The 12,873-nt window shown below is 34.7% G+C and overlaps 1 protein-coding gene across 3 annotated transcripts in view; it reads left to right on the forward strand.

Moving 5' to 3' along the window:
- The window catches only part of LRRC28 (leucine rich repeat containing 28), a 155,492-nt gene that overhangs the window by 28,760 nt on the left and 113,859 nt on the right, over positions 1–12,873 (forward strand). For all 3 annotated transcript variants that reach the window (XM_080807662.1, XM_080807664.1, XM_080807663.1), the window contains exons 4-5: positions 4,481–4,518; positions 5,561–5,698. In XM_080807662.1, the coding sequence (XP_080663788.1) occupies positions 4,481–4,518; positions 5,561–5,698 (176 nt within the window). The remainder of the gene's footprint in view (positions 1–4,480; positions 4,519–5,560; positions 5,699–12,873) is intronic.

The following is a 12,873-nucleotide window of genomic DNA, read 5'->3' on the forward strand; positions in this document are numbered from 1 at the left end:
TTGGCTGTACCTTTTTTATATTCTCCCCCACCAATATGTGATTGTTCTAGTTTCTCATTATGGCTCTCATTTATATTTCTCTAGTGGTTAATGACACTGAACATCTTTTCAAGTTATTGGTTATCTGTATCTTTTCTTCAGTGACATGTGTCTGTTGCTCGTTTTCTATTTGGATTTATTTTTAGTCTTGAGTTTTAAGAGCTTTTAAATAGTATAGAAACCAGTTCTTTGTTGTATATGTTGTTTACAAATATTTTCTCCCAATGTGTAATTTGTCTTTTCATCTTCTTTGAAGTTCTTTTTGGAGAGCAAAAGTTTTACCTTTTGATGAGGTCCAGTTTATCAATTTTTGCTTTTATGTATCATGTTTTTAGTGTCAATTCTAAGAACTCCTTGTCTAGCCTTAGGCCCTCAAGGTTTTCTCCTGTGAGAAAAATCTCACGTTAGTTTTTTTCTCTGAAAGTCTTATATTTTTTGTTTTACATTCATCTTCCTAGTTTTGAAGTTTTGTTTTGGTCTTCTGGAATTAGAATTCTTGATTTTTTTTTTCCCTAGCCCTTTTATGATGTTCATTATCTTCTGGCTTCCATAGTTTCTGAAGCAACATCTACTATCGTTCTTATATTTGTTCCCCTACATGTAACATGTTTTTTTTTTTTTCCCTTAGACTACTTTGACGGTTTTTATTTTTACACTGTTTTTCAGGGATTTGATTTTGATATACCTCGTTGTAGTTTTCTTTTTTCTTGTGCTTGACGTTCATTGAGCTTCTTGGCTTTGTCTTTATAGTTTTCATCAATTTTAGCAATTTTTTGACATTATTTCATCAGATATTTATTTCTACAGTCCTCTTTCTGGTCCATGTTTCCAGAACTCTTACATGTTTGTTAGATTGTTTAATATTTTCACTTAATCATCAACACTCTTTTCAAGTTCTTTTCAGTCTTTTTCTCTTCTATGTGGTTCAGTATGGACAAATTTTATTTCTCTGTCTTCAGTCTCTAATTTGCTGTTAACCCCACCTAGTGATGTTTTCACTTTGTTCATTGTATTTTTGGTCTCTAGAAGTTCTGTTTGCTTCTTCTTCATACTTTAACACTTCTCTTGCAGTGTTCCTATTTTGCTTTAAATGTCTGAATATACTTCTTATACTTGTTCTTCTGTCCTTGTTTGCTGACTTTATCGTCTGTGTTCTCTTGTACATGCTGGTATTGACTGTTTTCACGGTTATTGGTCACATTTTCTTGATTTATTGGCATATCTAATACTCTTTGGCTGGACACTGGACCTTTCAAGTTTTACATTGCTGCATTTCTAGACTTTGTTCTTTCTTTTTGTGTGTGTGTGCTTTATTCTGGCATGAGGTAATTTACAATTTAGTTTGATCCTTTCATGGCTTTTGTTTACACTTCATTAGGACAGGTCTAGAGTAACCTCTACTCTACTTAGTTTAGCCCTGTTACTAGGGCATGGCCTTTATAGGATCTGATTTGAATGTGCCAAATAATCAACAAGGGCTTGGTACCCTTGCTGCTCATAACTTAAATGCCTCCAGCCCTGTATGATATCTGGACCACTCAGCTGATAGGTTTTCTGTCACTTTTTGCCTAGGCTACCTTTTAGAATTCAGCAACGAGTCAAAGGTCCTTACTTAAAATTTTAAAGATTTTTTTTTCCTTTTTTTCTTTTTTTTTCCCATGTAGCATCCTTTCTTTCATTTATAACTCCACCCCACTACCCCACAACTTCCAGCTGCCTCAGTTTCCTTGAATTCTGACTTGTGTCTCCATAACTCAGTGAGACTTAAATATATTTTGTTTGGGATCCCATTCATGTACCACAGTTCACAGTTTCCCTCCAGGTAGAAAGCTAGGGACATCGTATGGCTTGCATTGTTTCTTCTCTCTCAGGTAACATAATCCTAATTGCCTGTTTTTTATATCTAAAAATGATTGTTTCATATGTTCCATCCAATTTTCCTGTTGCTTATAGCAGCCAGGTAAATCTGGTCCCTATTATTCCATCATGGCTGGAAATAAATGCTCTATTCTTTTAATTTTAAAAAAAAGGTCAACTTTATTTTAGAACAATTTTATATTTACAGAAAAGTTGTAAAGAGAGTACAGAGTTCTAGTACCCCTCTCACCCAGTTTCTCCTGTTGTTAACATCTTAAAATTCCATGATACATTTGTCAAAAGTAAGAAACTGACATTGGCATATCATTATTAAGTAAATGTGTATATCTAATTTTATTAAAAAACTACCAAACTACTTTCCAACGTGGCCGTATTGTTTTGCATTCCTGCCAACAGTGAATGAAAACTCCTTGCACTATAGGAGATCATGATGAAAACTAGTTACATTGAAACACCAACATTTCAACTACTCTGAAATTACAAGAAATGAGTAGAGAGAAGTGACTTAAAATTGCTAAACCATTGGTTATAGATACTCACAATAACTATAATAACAATTACAGTGGCATTCATGGTACTCTGATTGTCCTAAGAGCTTTACATTTATTGATTCATTTAATCCTTAACAATATCCTGATTTATTGGTGTTATTATTCTCTCCTATAGATTATGAAAGGGAGAAGTTGAGTAATTTTCCCTTGGGCACATGGCTACTGAGGTGCACTCTTTCGGGCTTCAGAGCCTGCTCTCGGACCCATCCCACCAGTGATGATTATCACTTGCACAGCAGGATAACCTGAGTTGAGATGGTGTTTCACTTGGTAGGGGTGGTCCCGCACACCTATGTTTTGTAGTTAGGGTTGGGAACATTCTATTCTTTCTGTAGACTGCATCTTCATTTTAATGTAGGTAAATTTAATATGTTAAAATACATTTTTAAATTTCATTCATAACAGTGAGCACTTTAGTTCATGTTTTGATTTGGCATTCATTTTTTTTTCCACATGTAATAATTTGTTATTATTGAAGTTTTAAAAAACAATTTGCACATCAAAAACCTTCCTTCTTGCCTTACTACCCAAACTAGACCTCTTCTGGTGTTCCTCCTCTCAAAAGTTGCCTGTCATTGTCCACCGAGACAAGCCCAGTTTCTTAGAGTTCACGTTGGTATTGGGCATTCATTTTAAGGTCGTTTTGCATATGTAGAACTTGAGTTTAGGCAAGTATTTTGTGGGTAACTGAAAAATCAGTTGTCTCTTTATTTTGGTGTCCAGGAACCCTGACTTTTGTGTGACAAATGCAAATGGGTGTGTATGTATGCATGTGTGCTCGCACATTTATTTACATACGGTCTTTTGGCCCCAAAGGAATTTTAGGGTCATCTCATAAAGCAGTTAGGTATTCCTTCCTAAAACTAATGCTTAAAGAACATTGATTTTAAAATGTGAGATCATTTTATATACACAAAACAATGAATAAAATATATGATAGAATGGAATAATTGTTTAAATTGTGTTAGGCCCAGCAGGTTAATACCTACACAAAATCTATTTAATGCAGCATTAAATAATTGTGAATGTATTACTTTTGTATCTTTCTTATTTTGTGTTAGTGACATTTTAACATTTGATGTTAAACTTAAAAATGTAGAAAAAAGTTCAAAATTCTTTTAAAAATATTTTATAAACACTGATTTATGACATATAGACATTTTTATGACATATAACAAATACAGTGGTAGATTTGAAAATATAAAAAAAATCTAGGTCTCATGTCTGAAAATCAGTGATACAAATTTATTTTAAAATTGTTATGTGATCTCCAGTTGTCTCTTCTGCTCTGAATAGTTGGCTGCTGCTGTTTGCATAAAGTCTCCACCAGAGTGTGCTAAAGATACTTCTGTGAGAAAAGTGTTATTTACTAGACTTGTCTGGACTTGTCAGCAGGGGTAACTTTTTTTTTTTTTAAGAAAAGAATTTGATTCTTGTTTATGAGATTCCTTTTGCTGTGAAATAAATTATATAGCTTGACAGTTGAGTATTTTTATAGATACTGTAAATGGTCAGTATTTAATCTCTCCATTCTTGGTTCTCAGTCAGTATATTAGCTGGAAATAGTTTTGATTTATTTTGTAAAGTTGTCCTTTAGAAATTGAAAGTTGCATTTTCGTTTACGTAATAAGTGTTGATTTTCTTGACGCAATACGTGTTTTTCTGAAAATCTGAACACTTTAAAATGAACTAGAAAAAGTGGTAATTTGTTTTTTGAGTTTAAAAAAAATACCTCAAAATATATCTGTTATGCATGCTTTTATTTTAAAATAACAACTTAAATCAGTAAGTAGGTTTAATATTTGCAGTTCCAGCATAAAATATCATTCTTAAGGTATTAGTTATCTGTGATGACCACAGGTTTTGTGTCATGCACTTAGAGTACGATATGATAGAAAGCTTTCATCCCTTTTTATTTGATAAATTTCTAAGTGAGCATTTTACAGATTGGTTATCTAGCCAAAGTACTGGATGATAACAACTGTTTTTTTTTTTTTCTTCTTTCACCCCAGGTACCTTCACTCAAATAACATAGTTGTGGTTCCAGAAGGTAAGTTAGGAGGTACCATAGTTTATGCTCTCCTTTATAATAGTAGAACAAATTTTGATTGGAATATTAGGGAATTTTACTTATAAATCATCTTTAATTTATTGGTTTCAAAGATTAGTACGTTCAGTTAATAATTTTGATTAAATAAATAATAAGTCAAATGGTTATAAAAGGTAAATGATTATTGGATAAATTGTTAGGTAAATAATAAAATGATAAATTTTAAAGATTTTCATTTTTTAATCTATTTTTATTATTTTAAGTATTTTGTACACCCAATATGGACTCAAACTCATAATCCTGAGATCAAGAGTCACATGCTCCACAGACTGAGTGAGCCAAGCACCCTAAAATTCTAATTTCTTTAAAAGGTTTAACCTGGTGATGGGTATTAAGGAGGGCACAGATTGCATGGAGTACTGGGTGTTACACACAAATAATGAATCATGAAATATTACATCAAAAACTAATGATGTACTGTCTGGTGTCTAACATAACATAATAGAAATTAAAAAATGAAAATAAAATAAAGATTTATTTATTTATTTTACTTTAGAGAGAGCATGTGTGCATGGGAGGGGCAGAGGGAGAAGGACAGAGAATCTCAAGCCAACTGCCTGCCAAGTGTGCAGCCCAACATGGGGCTCAGTCCCACGACCCTGAGATCCTGATCTGAGCCATAATCAAAAGTTGGTCACTCAACTGACTGAGCCACCCAGGCCTCCTTTTAAGTTTTAAATTTAATAAATCCAGCTAAGAATTTTGGTTAGACAAAAAGACCTTATATATCGTTTCATTATTTTTTTATTCAAGCAATGCTTTACACTGTTACATTTTTATTTGTGCTTTTTAACTTATCATATTTTATATCAAGGTTGAAGTCTTATCACTCCTATAAAATATACTTTAACCTGTGTTTTTACTATTTGTGCAACAGCAGCAGGGATATTAAGACATTTTAATTAGTGGTACTTGCATTTAAGATTTGTCATAACACTTGGGTCAAATTAATCTTGCCTTAACCTTTCTTTTCTCTTTGAAGCCATTGGATCCCTCGTAAAACTCCAGTGTTTGGATCTCAGTGACAATGCCTTAGAAATTGTTTGCCCAGAAATTGGTCGTCTGAGAGCTTTACGTCATCTTCGATTAGCTAATAACCAACTGCAATTCCTACCTCCAGGTAATCACAGTCTGTAGCACACAATAGTTTCTTATCTACTTACAAATCTATTTTTATTTCTGTTTCTTGCTGTGTGTCTAGGCAGTGAACTTTGGGTATACTTGTGATTTGGGATATTTGTTTGAAGATGAAAATAAGGAATGTGGTGAAATGTGTCTAAGGGTCTTTTACCTGATATGGACATAAGAAGGTGGCATTTATGTTTTTAGCTACAATTACTACAATTATGCATTGCGATCAGTTCCCCTTCAAGTCACTCCTCTCATGAAATATTTGTACAAAGAAGTAATTCAGTTCTAAATATTTTATGTGAGAGAATTTAGTTGAACTTTGATGAGGCAATCATTTTAGTACCCAAAAAGGAAATACAGTGCTTTCTGTCAGTTTCTAGCAAGGTAACTTATGTATATTAACTTTGACTTAATAAATCTTACTAGAATTTCATAGCAGAATTTAAGTTTGAGTCCCAGAACTAATTGTCAGTTCTGCCTACTGAATATCCTCCTAGAAGGTGATGTACATATGTATAATACTGAAATTCTGCATTCTCCTGAGCTACCATTAAACGAGTTGACTTTCTTATAAGGGACATAAAGGGACCTTCCTTTGTGAACCCACACATTCGCAAATTCTGTCATATGTCATTTCCCATATTAAAAAAAAAAGGTGAAATATGTTAAAAAGAATAAAAAATCTTGTGCCTTAAATATTATATGAAAGTTACCTCGCATTCAAGAATGAGCAGATAAAAATGCAGATGTCACATTGTCAAAGATTATTTCTACTTAGTAATCAGGAACACCAACCAGTCTCTTAGTGTATCCAGGTGAAATGTGTGACTCAACCAGAATTACAAATTAGTACCTGTTGTAGAACTTCAAGGTCACATGAGAATGATAAAAGCTACTCATGCTTAATCCATGAATGAAAAAGTCTATAATATTTCTTTGTGATATAAAAAATACTTTCTCTGACGTCTTTCAAGTACAAACATTTCTAAGTGAAACACAGTAACTCATTAATTTTTAGATTTTATGTACCGGCCTTAATAATATAGATTCACTATTTATAAAAATAGTACAGTGGTTGACTCTGCTTGAAAAATTCTTTAACCCTATATAATTACTGTCTTACATTTTCCAACGATAGTTAATACAAAAAATTTCAATATAGTGTAGGAATCTGATCTTTTAGAGTTTATTGTATGTAATCAGGCTCAGCGGTGTTTTATCATTCTAGCTTTCATCAAGTTTATATATTCAGATACTCAGGAAATTAGATTCTTTTTTGGAGATTGCCTAGGAAATGTATCAGTAAAGATAATACTCTGGGTTTTCAAATTCTTATATATGAAGCTTCTACAAGATCTGTTGTAAAATCAAGATACATGGCTATAATACTGTATTCAGAAGCCCCTTTTATATATATTCAAAGAGCAAATGAGAAATACAATTCTGTTAAGCCATTGTTCTTTGTTTTCTATTATTCTGTTTTTTCCTGTAATATAAGAGCATTTTGTGGTAGAATGTGGTCATTTCCTTCCATTATATACTCTTAGAGGTTAAGGATGTGCTACTAATATCATTGACTGCTTCCTAATGACCAGTGAAGGGTATAGGTTTTCTGACTGCTTGCATCTAATTTTTAATTTATATCACACCTGTTGCATAGTAGATTTTAAGCATTTACTGCTGGTTTTATTTCCATAGCTTTCGTCTGTTGTATATGTTTGGTTTTGGCTGTTTTGAGTAAAATTATATATATAGTAATAGCTGTATTTTGAATAGAAACTGTTGACTTGAGCCATGTGTAGATTTTTTTCTTTCTAGGCCATTATCAGTAGCAATGGACTAGACCTTACTAATTATTTGATTCACTTTATTTCTCTCTTTATGAGGTAATTTCATATGTTATGATTTGAATGGTTGAGGGGCTAGGTACATATCCCCGAAGTGTCTCATCATGTTGGGCATATGCAATGGGAAAGTAGTTTAAGTGTAGTAAAAAGAAAAAAAAAAAAAGTGAGGGACTCCTGTGTTTCTTTATTTGATGACAGTAGACACCAGTTGATATTTGATTGTTAGTCCCTTCAGCCTAGTCAAGGCTGTTATGTATAGACTTCTACATGTTACACTCCCTAGAAAGAGCTGACACTTCATTACATGCATTTGTCGTGGTTGAAAAACCTTTGAATATAATTTCATTTTCAATATTTAAAATTTGAAAAATTTTCTACCAATATTTGAAAAACCTGAAACATTTAAAAAATCTAGGTGCATATATAGTTTTAAGACTAGACCTAAAATGAATTATAAGGGTTTCATGAATGCCCTGAAATTTGCACACAATTTGATAATTATGAGTATGTCTGTGTTGCTGTGAAGAAGGTCCAGTGTTTTCAGCAGTTTCTCAAACACATCCATGACTCATGGTTGATTCTATTGAGTTGTCTGCCAGTACCCTTTTGGTGGCAGCCATGTGGACTGGGACCCATTTTCTGGGATGTCCCTTTCCCCCATTCTGTTAGATTGAATGTACTACCATTTTCCTACCTTGTGACATGGCTTTATCTCTACAGTTGGTTGGTGCTGGCGTAGGTACCTGACACAAACAGAACAGTTGTTACCCTGGGAGTTCTGGAAGAGGCTGGTGAGGGAGAAGTAAAGAGAGTAAGAGACATCAGGGGAAATGAGAAAAAGAAAATCAGTCGCTTTTTCTCTCTGGGCTGTTGCACAATGCTGTATATAATCTTGCAAGGTGCTGGGGAGTAGCCACGCAGACTGGGAAACAGAAAAAGAAAGATGAAACAGATATACAGAGAGAAGGTGGAGGCAGAGACTTTCTAAGTTTTCTTTATTATCCCAATCACTGCTTGTGTCCTTAAGGCCCATAGACTTTGTGCTTAAGATAGCTCTACAACATTCTTTGTACCCTTTTTCTTTGATGTTGTCTCCCCCGCCCCCTTTCCCCCATCTCACCAAGCACAGGTAGTTCTTTGGGAGGAACAGAGAACACTGGTGTTAAGTGGTGACAGGATAGAGGAATGTGGAGACAGCCTAGAGTATGTGACTAAGCAAGTGTAGGGGAGGTACAGTTTTTCCTCTGCACTCTTAGAGTCTCCAGCTGGGCTCAAAGATTAACTCACATAAGACAGAGCAACAGGAGAAAAGTATACAGATTTTATTTAGTAATTTTTTCCTGTGCAAAGAAACCTTCATCAGAAAAACGAAGACCCAAAGAAGCAGTTAAAGCCAAACACTTACACACTAGGTTGGACAAAGAGTAATAGTTGTGAAAATGTGATAAGACAGTGGTGTTTGGGTTAGGACAGCTAATTAGAAGCAGTGACTAGGAACGTAAGGGTTAGTTTAACAAGGTTGGTTTATTAAGATCTTGCTTGGCCTCTGCTCTCCATCTCTGGTGATAAGAATGTCTTCCTTCCTCTGGTGCAGGGAGGACCCCTTTTCCACGGGAGTTTGATTTTGTGCTTTTAGAAAGAAAAGGGAAGGTCAAAATGCCTTCTTGCATCTGCCAGTTTTCAGGTCCTTTAACTCAAAATAATGAATATGCCAGACTGGCATATTTTGGGGTGGCATGCTCTGAACTCCTCCACCAGCCACCACAGTGGGCACTGAGAGCTTAATCTTGTGTAAAACCCAAGGAATCATCCTGCTCAGGTGTTGAGAGGCCTAAGCATTTAAACATCAACTCCCAAAAAGTATTGGTTCAGGGTTGCTTAGATGAGGGGGTGCTTGTTGTCCCTATACACACGTGGCGGAGCAGCAGACTTCTATAGGAAAAGCCTCCGCCCTGGGGATATGGATATGGGCAGTGAAGCACTGACCAGAGAACACCCAAGCAGTAGCTCTGAGTCATCTATGCATGGGGCTCTGATGAACTCTGGCAGACACACACCATGGCCCGAAGAAAGGTTCTTGATACACCTGCTTTAAATGGCTTCCTGACTTAGTCCCTAACCTGGCCTGAAAGGTAAGGCTAACTTAAGAATATGGATTTAACTTGGTTCCAAGATGAATAAATAATTATCACTCAAAAAATCTTCCCAGATAAAATTATTGAAGTCATGGTTTATGGTATAAGAACTTTGGAATCTTGAAGCACTGTTTTTCTGAGCAGGCCTCCTTTTAAAAAAAATTATTATTTTAATAACTTTGTATTTTATTTGGCAATGAGTTTTTTAGGTTTGTATCCAAATACCATAAGGAAAAGGTTAAATGAATATTTTAGCTTATTTTTTTTTTACTGTGATATTTAAAATTTTTATTTTTGATCTTTATTTTTCACACATAAAAATCATATTTTTAAGGTATGCAGCATGTTTTTTTGATATATGTATACAGTGTGAAATGATTACCACAATCCAACTAAGTAACGTACCCATCACCTCCTGCAGTTACTGTGTATGTGTGTGTGTGGTGAGAACACTTGAGATCTACTCTCAGCAAATTTTAAATATACAGGATATTATTGTTTATTAATAATACATTGTACAATACATTAATATAAATGTATTAATACATCATTATTGCCTTTGCTTTTAAAAAACTTTTTATTATGCAAAATTTGAAATACAAAAGCAGACAGAATAGAATGATGAACCCCCATATACCCAACATGGAACTTGACAGTTATCCTTGAAGACCCTCTTATATTTTTAATCTTTGTTCTTCATATTTTTGTCTTCTCTTACAGTTTTTTTTAATTGAGGTAAAATTTACATACAGTGAAACGCACAAATGTACAATTCTGAGTTTTGGCAGACATATATACTCACATAATCAGCATCTTTGTCAAGATATAGAACATTTCCATTATCCCAGAAAGTACTCTCATGTCTCTTCCAGTCTGTTTGCTGTAGGTGAACACTCTTCTGATTTCTGTGACCACAGATTAATGGGATCTGCTGGTGAGCATAATATAAGTGGAGCCTTCTATTCAAGATGTGTCCATGCTCTTGCATGTATCGGTAGTCCGTTCTTCTATAATTTGCAAGGTAGTATTCAAGTGTTTGAATATATGGTTCATGTATTTATTTCCCTCTTGATGGACATATGGGTTTCTTCTAACTTTGGACTATGATGAATACAGCTAATACTAAACATTCTTGTGTAAGGCTTTTTGTGGATACACACACACACACACACACACACACACGTAACCTTAACTGGTTATAATTTACTTAGGATGTTGTACTGCTTAATATAAATTGTAAGACTCTTCCCAGTAGTATACTTCCATTTACCCTCCTTGTGTTCTTATATCATACTATTTCTATATGTTATGAGCCCTACAATATATGTCTATTTTGCAACAGTCAATTGTTTTTAAAGGAAATCAAGATAACAAAAAAGATATTTTTTGTTTTCAATTTATTACCCATCACACCTATTACCCATGCTCTTTATTCTTTCCTGGGGATGTATTTTCTATCTGGTATCATTTCTTTTCAGCCTGACGTACTTCCTTTAGTACTTCTTGTAGTTCAGGTCCTCTAGCAATGAACTATCTCAGTTTTCTTTGTGCAAAGCTGTCTTTATTTTTGAAGAATATTTTCTCTGGTTATAGAATTCTCAATTGACAGGATATCTCTCTGGCACTTCATGAAGGTGACCTTCTATTATCTTCTGACCCCATTGTTTCTGATGAGAAATCAGTCGCAGTCTGCATCATTGTTCTTGTATATACCTTTTCCTAGGCTGTGTTGAAATTTTTCTCTTTATCTTTTGTTAGCAGTTTGTTTAGGATGTGCCACGATGTAGGACTTTAAAAATATCCTGGTTGGGGTTTTCTTGATTCCCAAATTGGGAAGTTTTCTGTCATTATTTCTTCAGATATTTTTCTGCCCTGTTTCCTCTCTTTTTGGGAGCTCTAGACACACACATTAAATCGTTTGATATTGTTTCACAGGTCACTGCGGCTTTGTTCTTCTAAAAAAATTTTTTTTCTCTTGATCTGAAGGTTGCATGATATATCTGCTGCTCCGTCTTCTGCTCAGTGACTTCTTTTGCTCTCTCCAGCGTGCCGTTTATTAAGCACCTTTTCACCTCACAGTTTTCTCCCCTTTGGTACCCTGTCCTACATTTTCCAGCTGTTTCAGCTCTCCGGGTCGGATCTCTGGCTCTTCTGCTTTGTGAGACTGCTGAGCTCTGCTTGGGTTCCACTTCCCTGTGCCGTGGCCCAGAGTGCCCCCCTTGGTAGAAAGCCACGTCCCAACACAGGGCTCACCTCTTCAAGGATCAAAGTTCTGTGTTTCCTGTCTGTTGCTTGAACACAGTTGCCTCATCTATTTTTGAGTAGTTTTATTGTATTTTGGTGGGGAGCAAGTCTGGTGTCAGTGACCCTCTCATGTCTGGAAGTGGGAGTCCATTACGTGCTCTTCAGTTTCTCATCCGATCGCTAACCTGCATGCTTTCATATATATGAATTATGTACCCCTTGAACATTTGTATATTGCCTTCTACTTGGAACAGTATTTGTTACAGAGCAAATTTAAACTCATTTTATTCCGAAGGCTTTTTCTAACTTGATCAAGTAAAATTATGTGATTTATTAGGAAGACAAATGCCATGCACTTGCAAATAAAGGACTATGAAGGAAAGATTTCCATCAGTGCAGAGCTTGCTTGCCAAACATTTTGTGATTCACCCTCTGGTAAAGACCACAAGGGCCAATAGATATTAGAAGCATCCGCTCACTCTTGATAGTCAACAGAAGCCTGATGCTTTTGTGATTTGCTGTAAACTCCCACGAGATAAGGCTGTGGTAACAAACAAACAACAAAATGTAACCAGGAGTCAGAAAAGATGTTGCTTACATCTGGCATATAAATCAGCCTATTTAAAAAAAAACTTTTTTATCCTTGAAAAGTTGTTTTGCATCCCACAAAGGGAAGGATTTTTAGTCCAAATTAAAAATGTTAAAGCAGTCTATGTTGTGTTTTAACAATAAAAATTTTTAAAAATCATGAAAGCACACAAAAGCACACATGTCTGCAAAAATAAAATACTCAAACACAGAAATACGTGCTGCATATAAATAGTATGAATTGTTCCAGAAACTCAGCCTTCAAGTATAGTCAAGTTTATTTTTTTTTTTCTTAAAATGTGTTTTTCTTCCAGTTGAGCCTCTCATTGCTTTATTGAAATGAAATTTAG

The sequence above is a fragment of the Martes martes genome, assembly GCF_963455335.1.
Source record: "Martes martes genome assembly, chromosome: 7".
Classification (NCBI taxonomy): Eukaryota; Metazoa; Chordata; class Mammalia; order Carnivora; family Mustelidae; genus Martes; species Martes martes.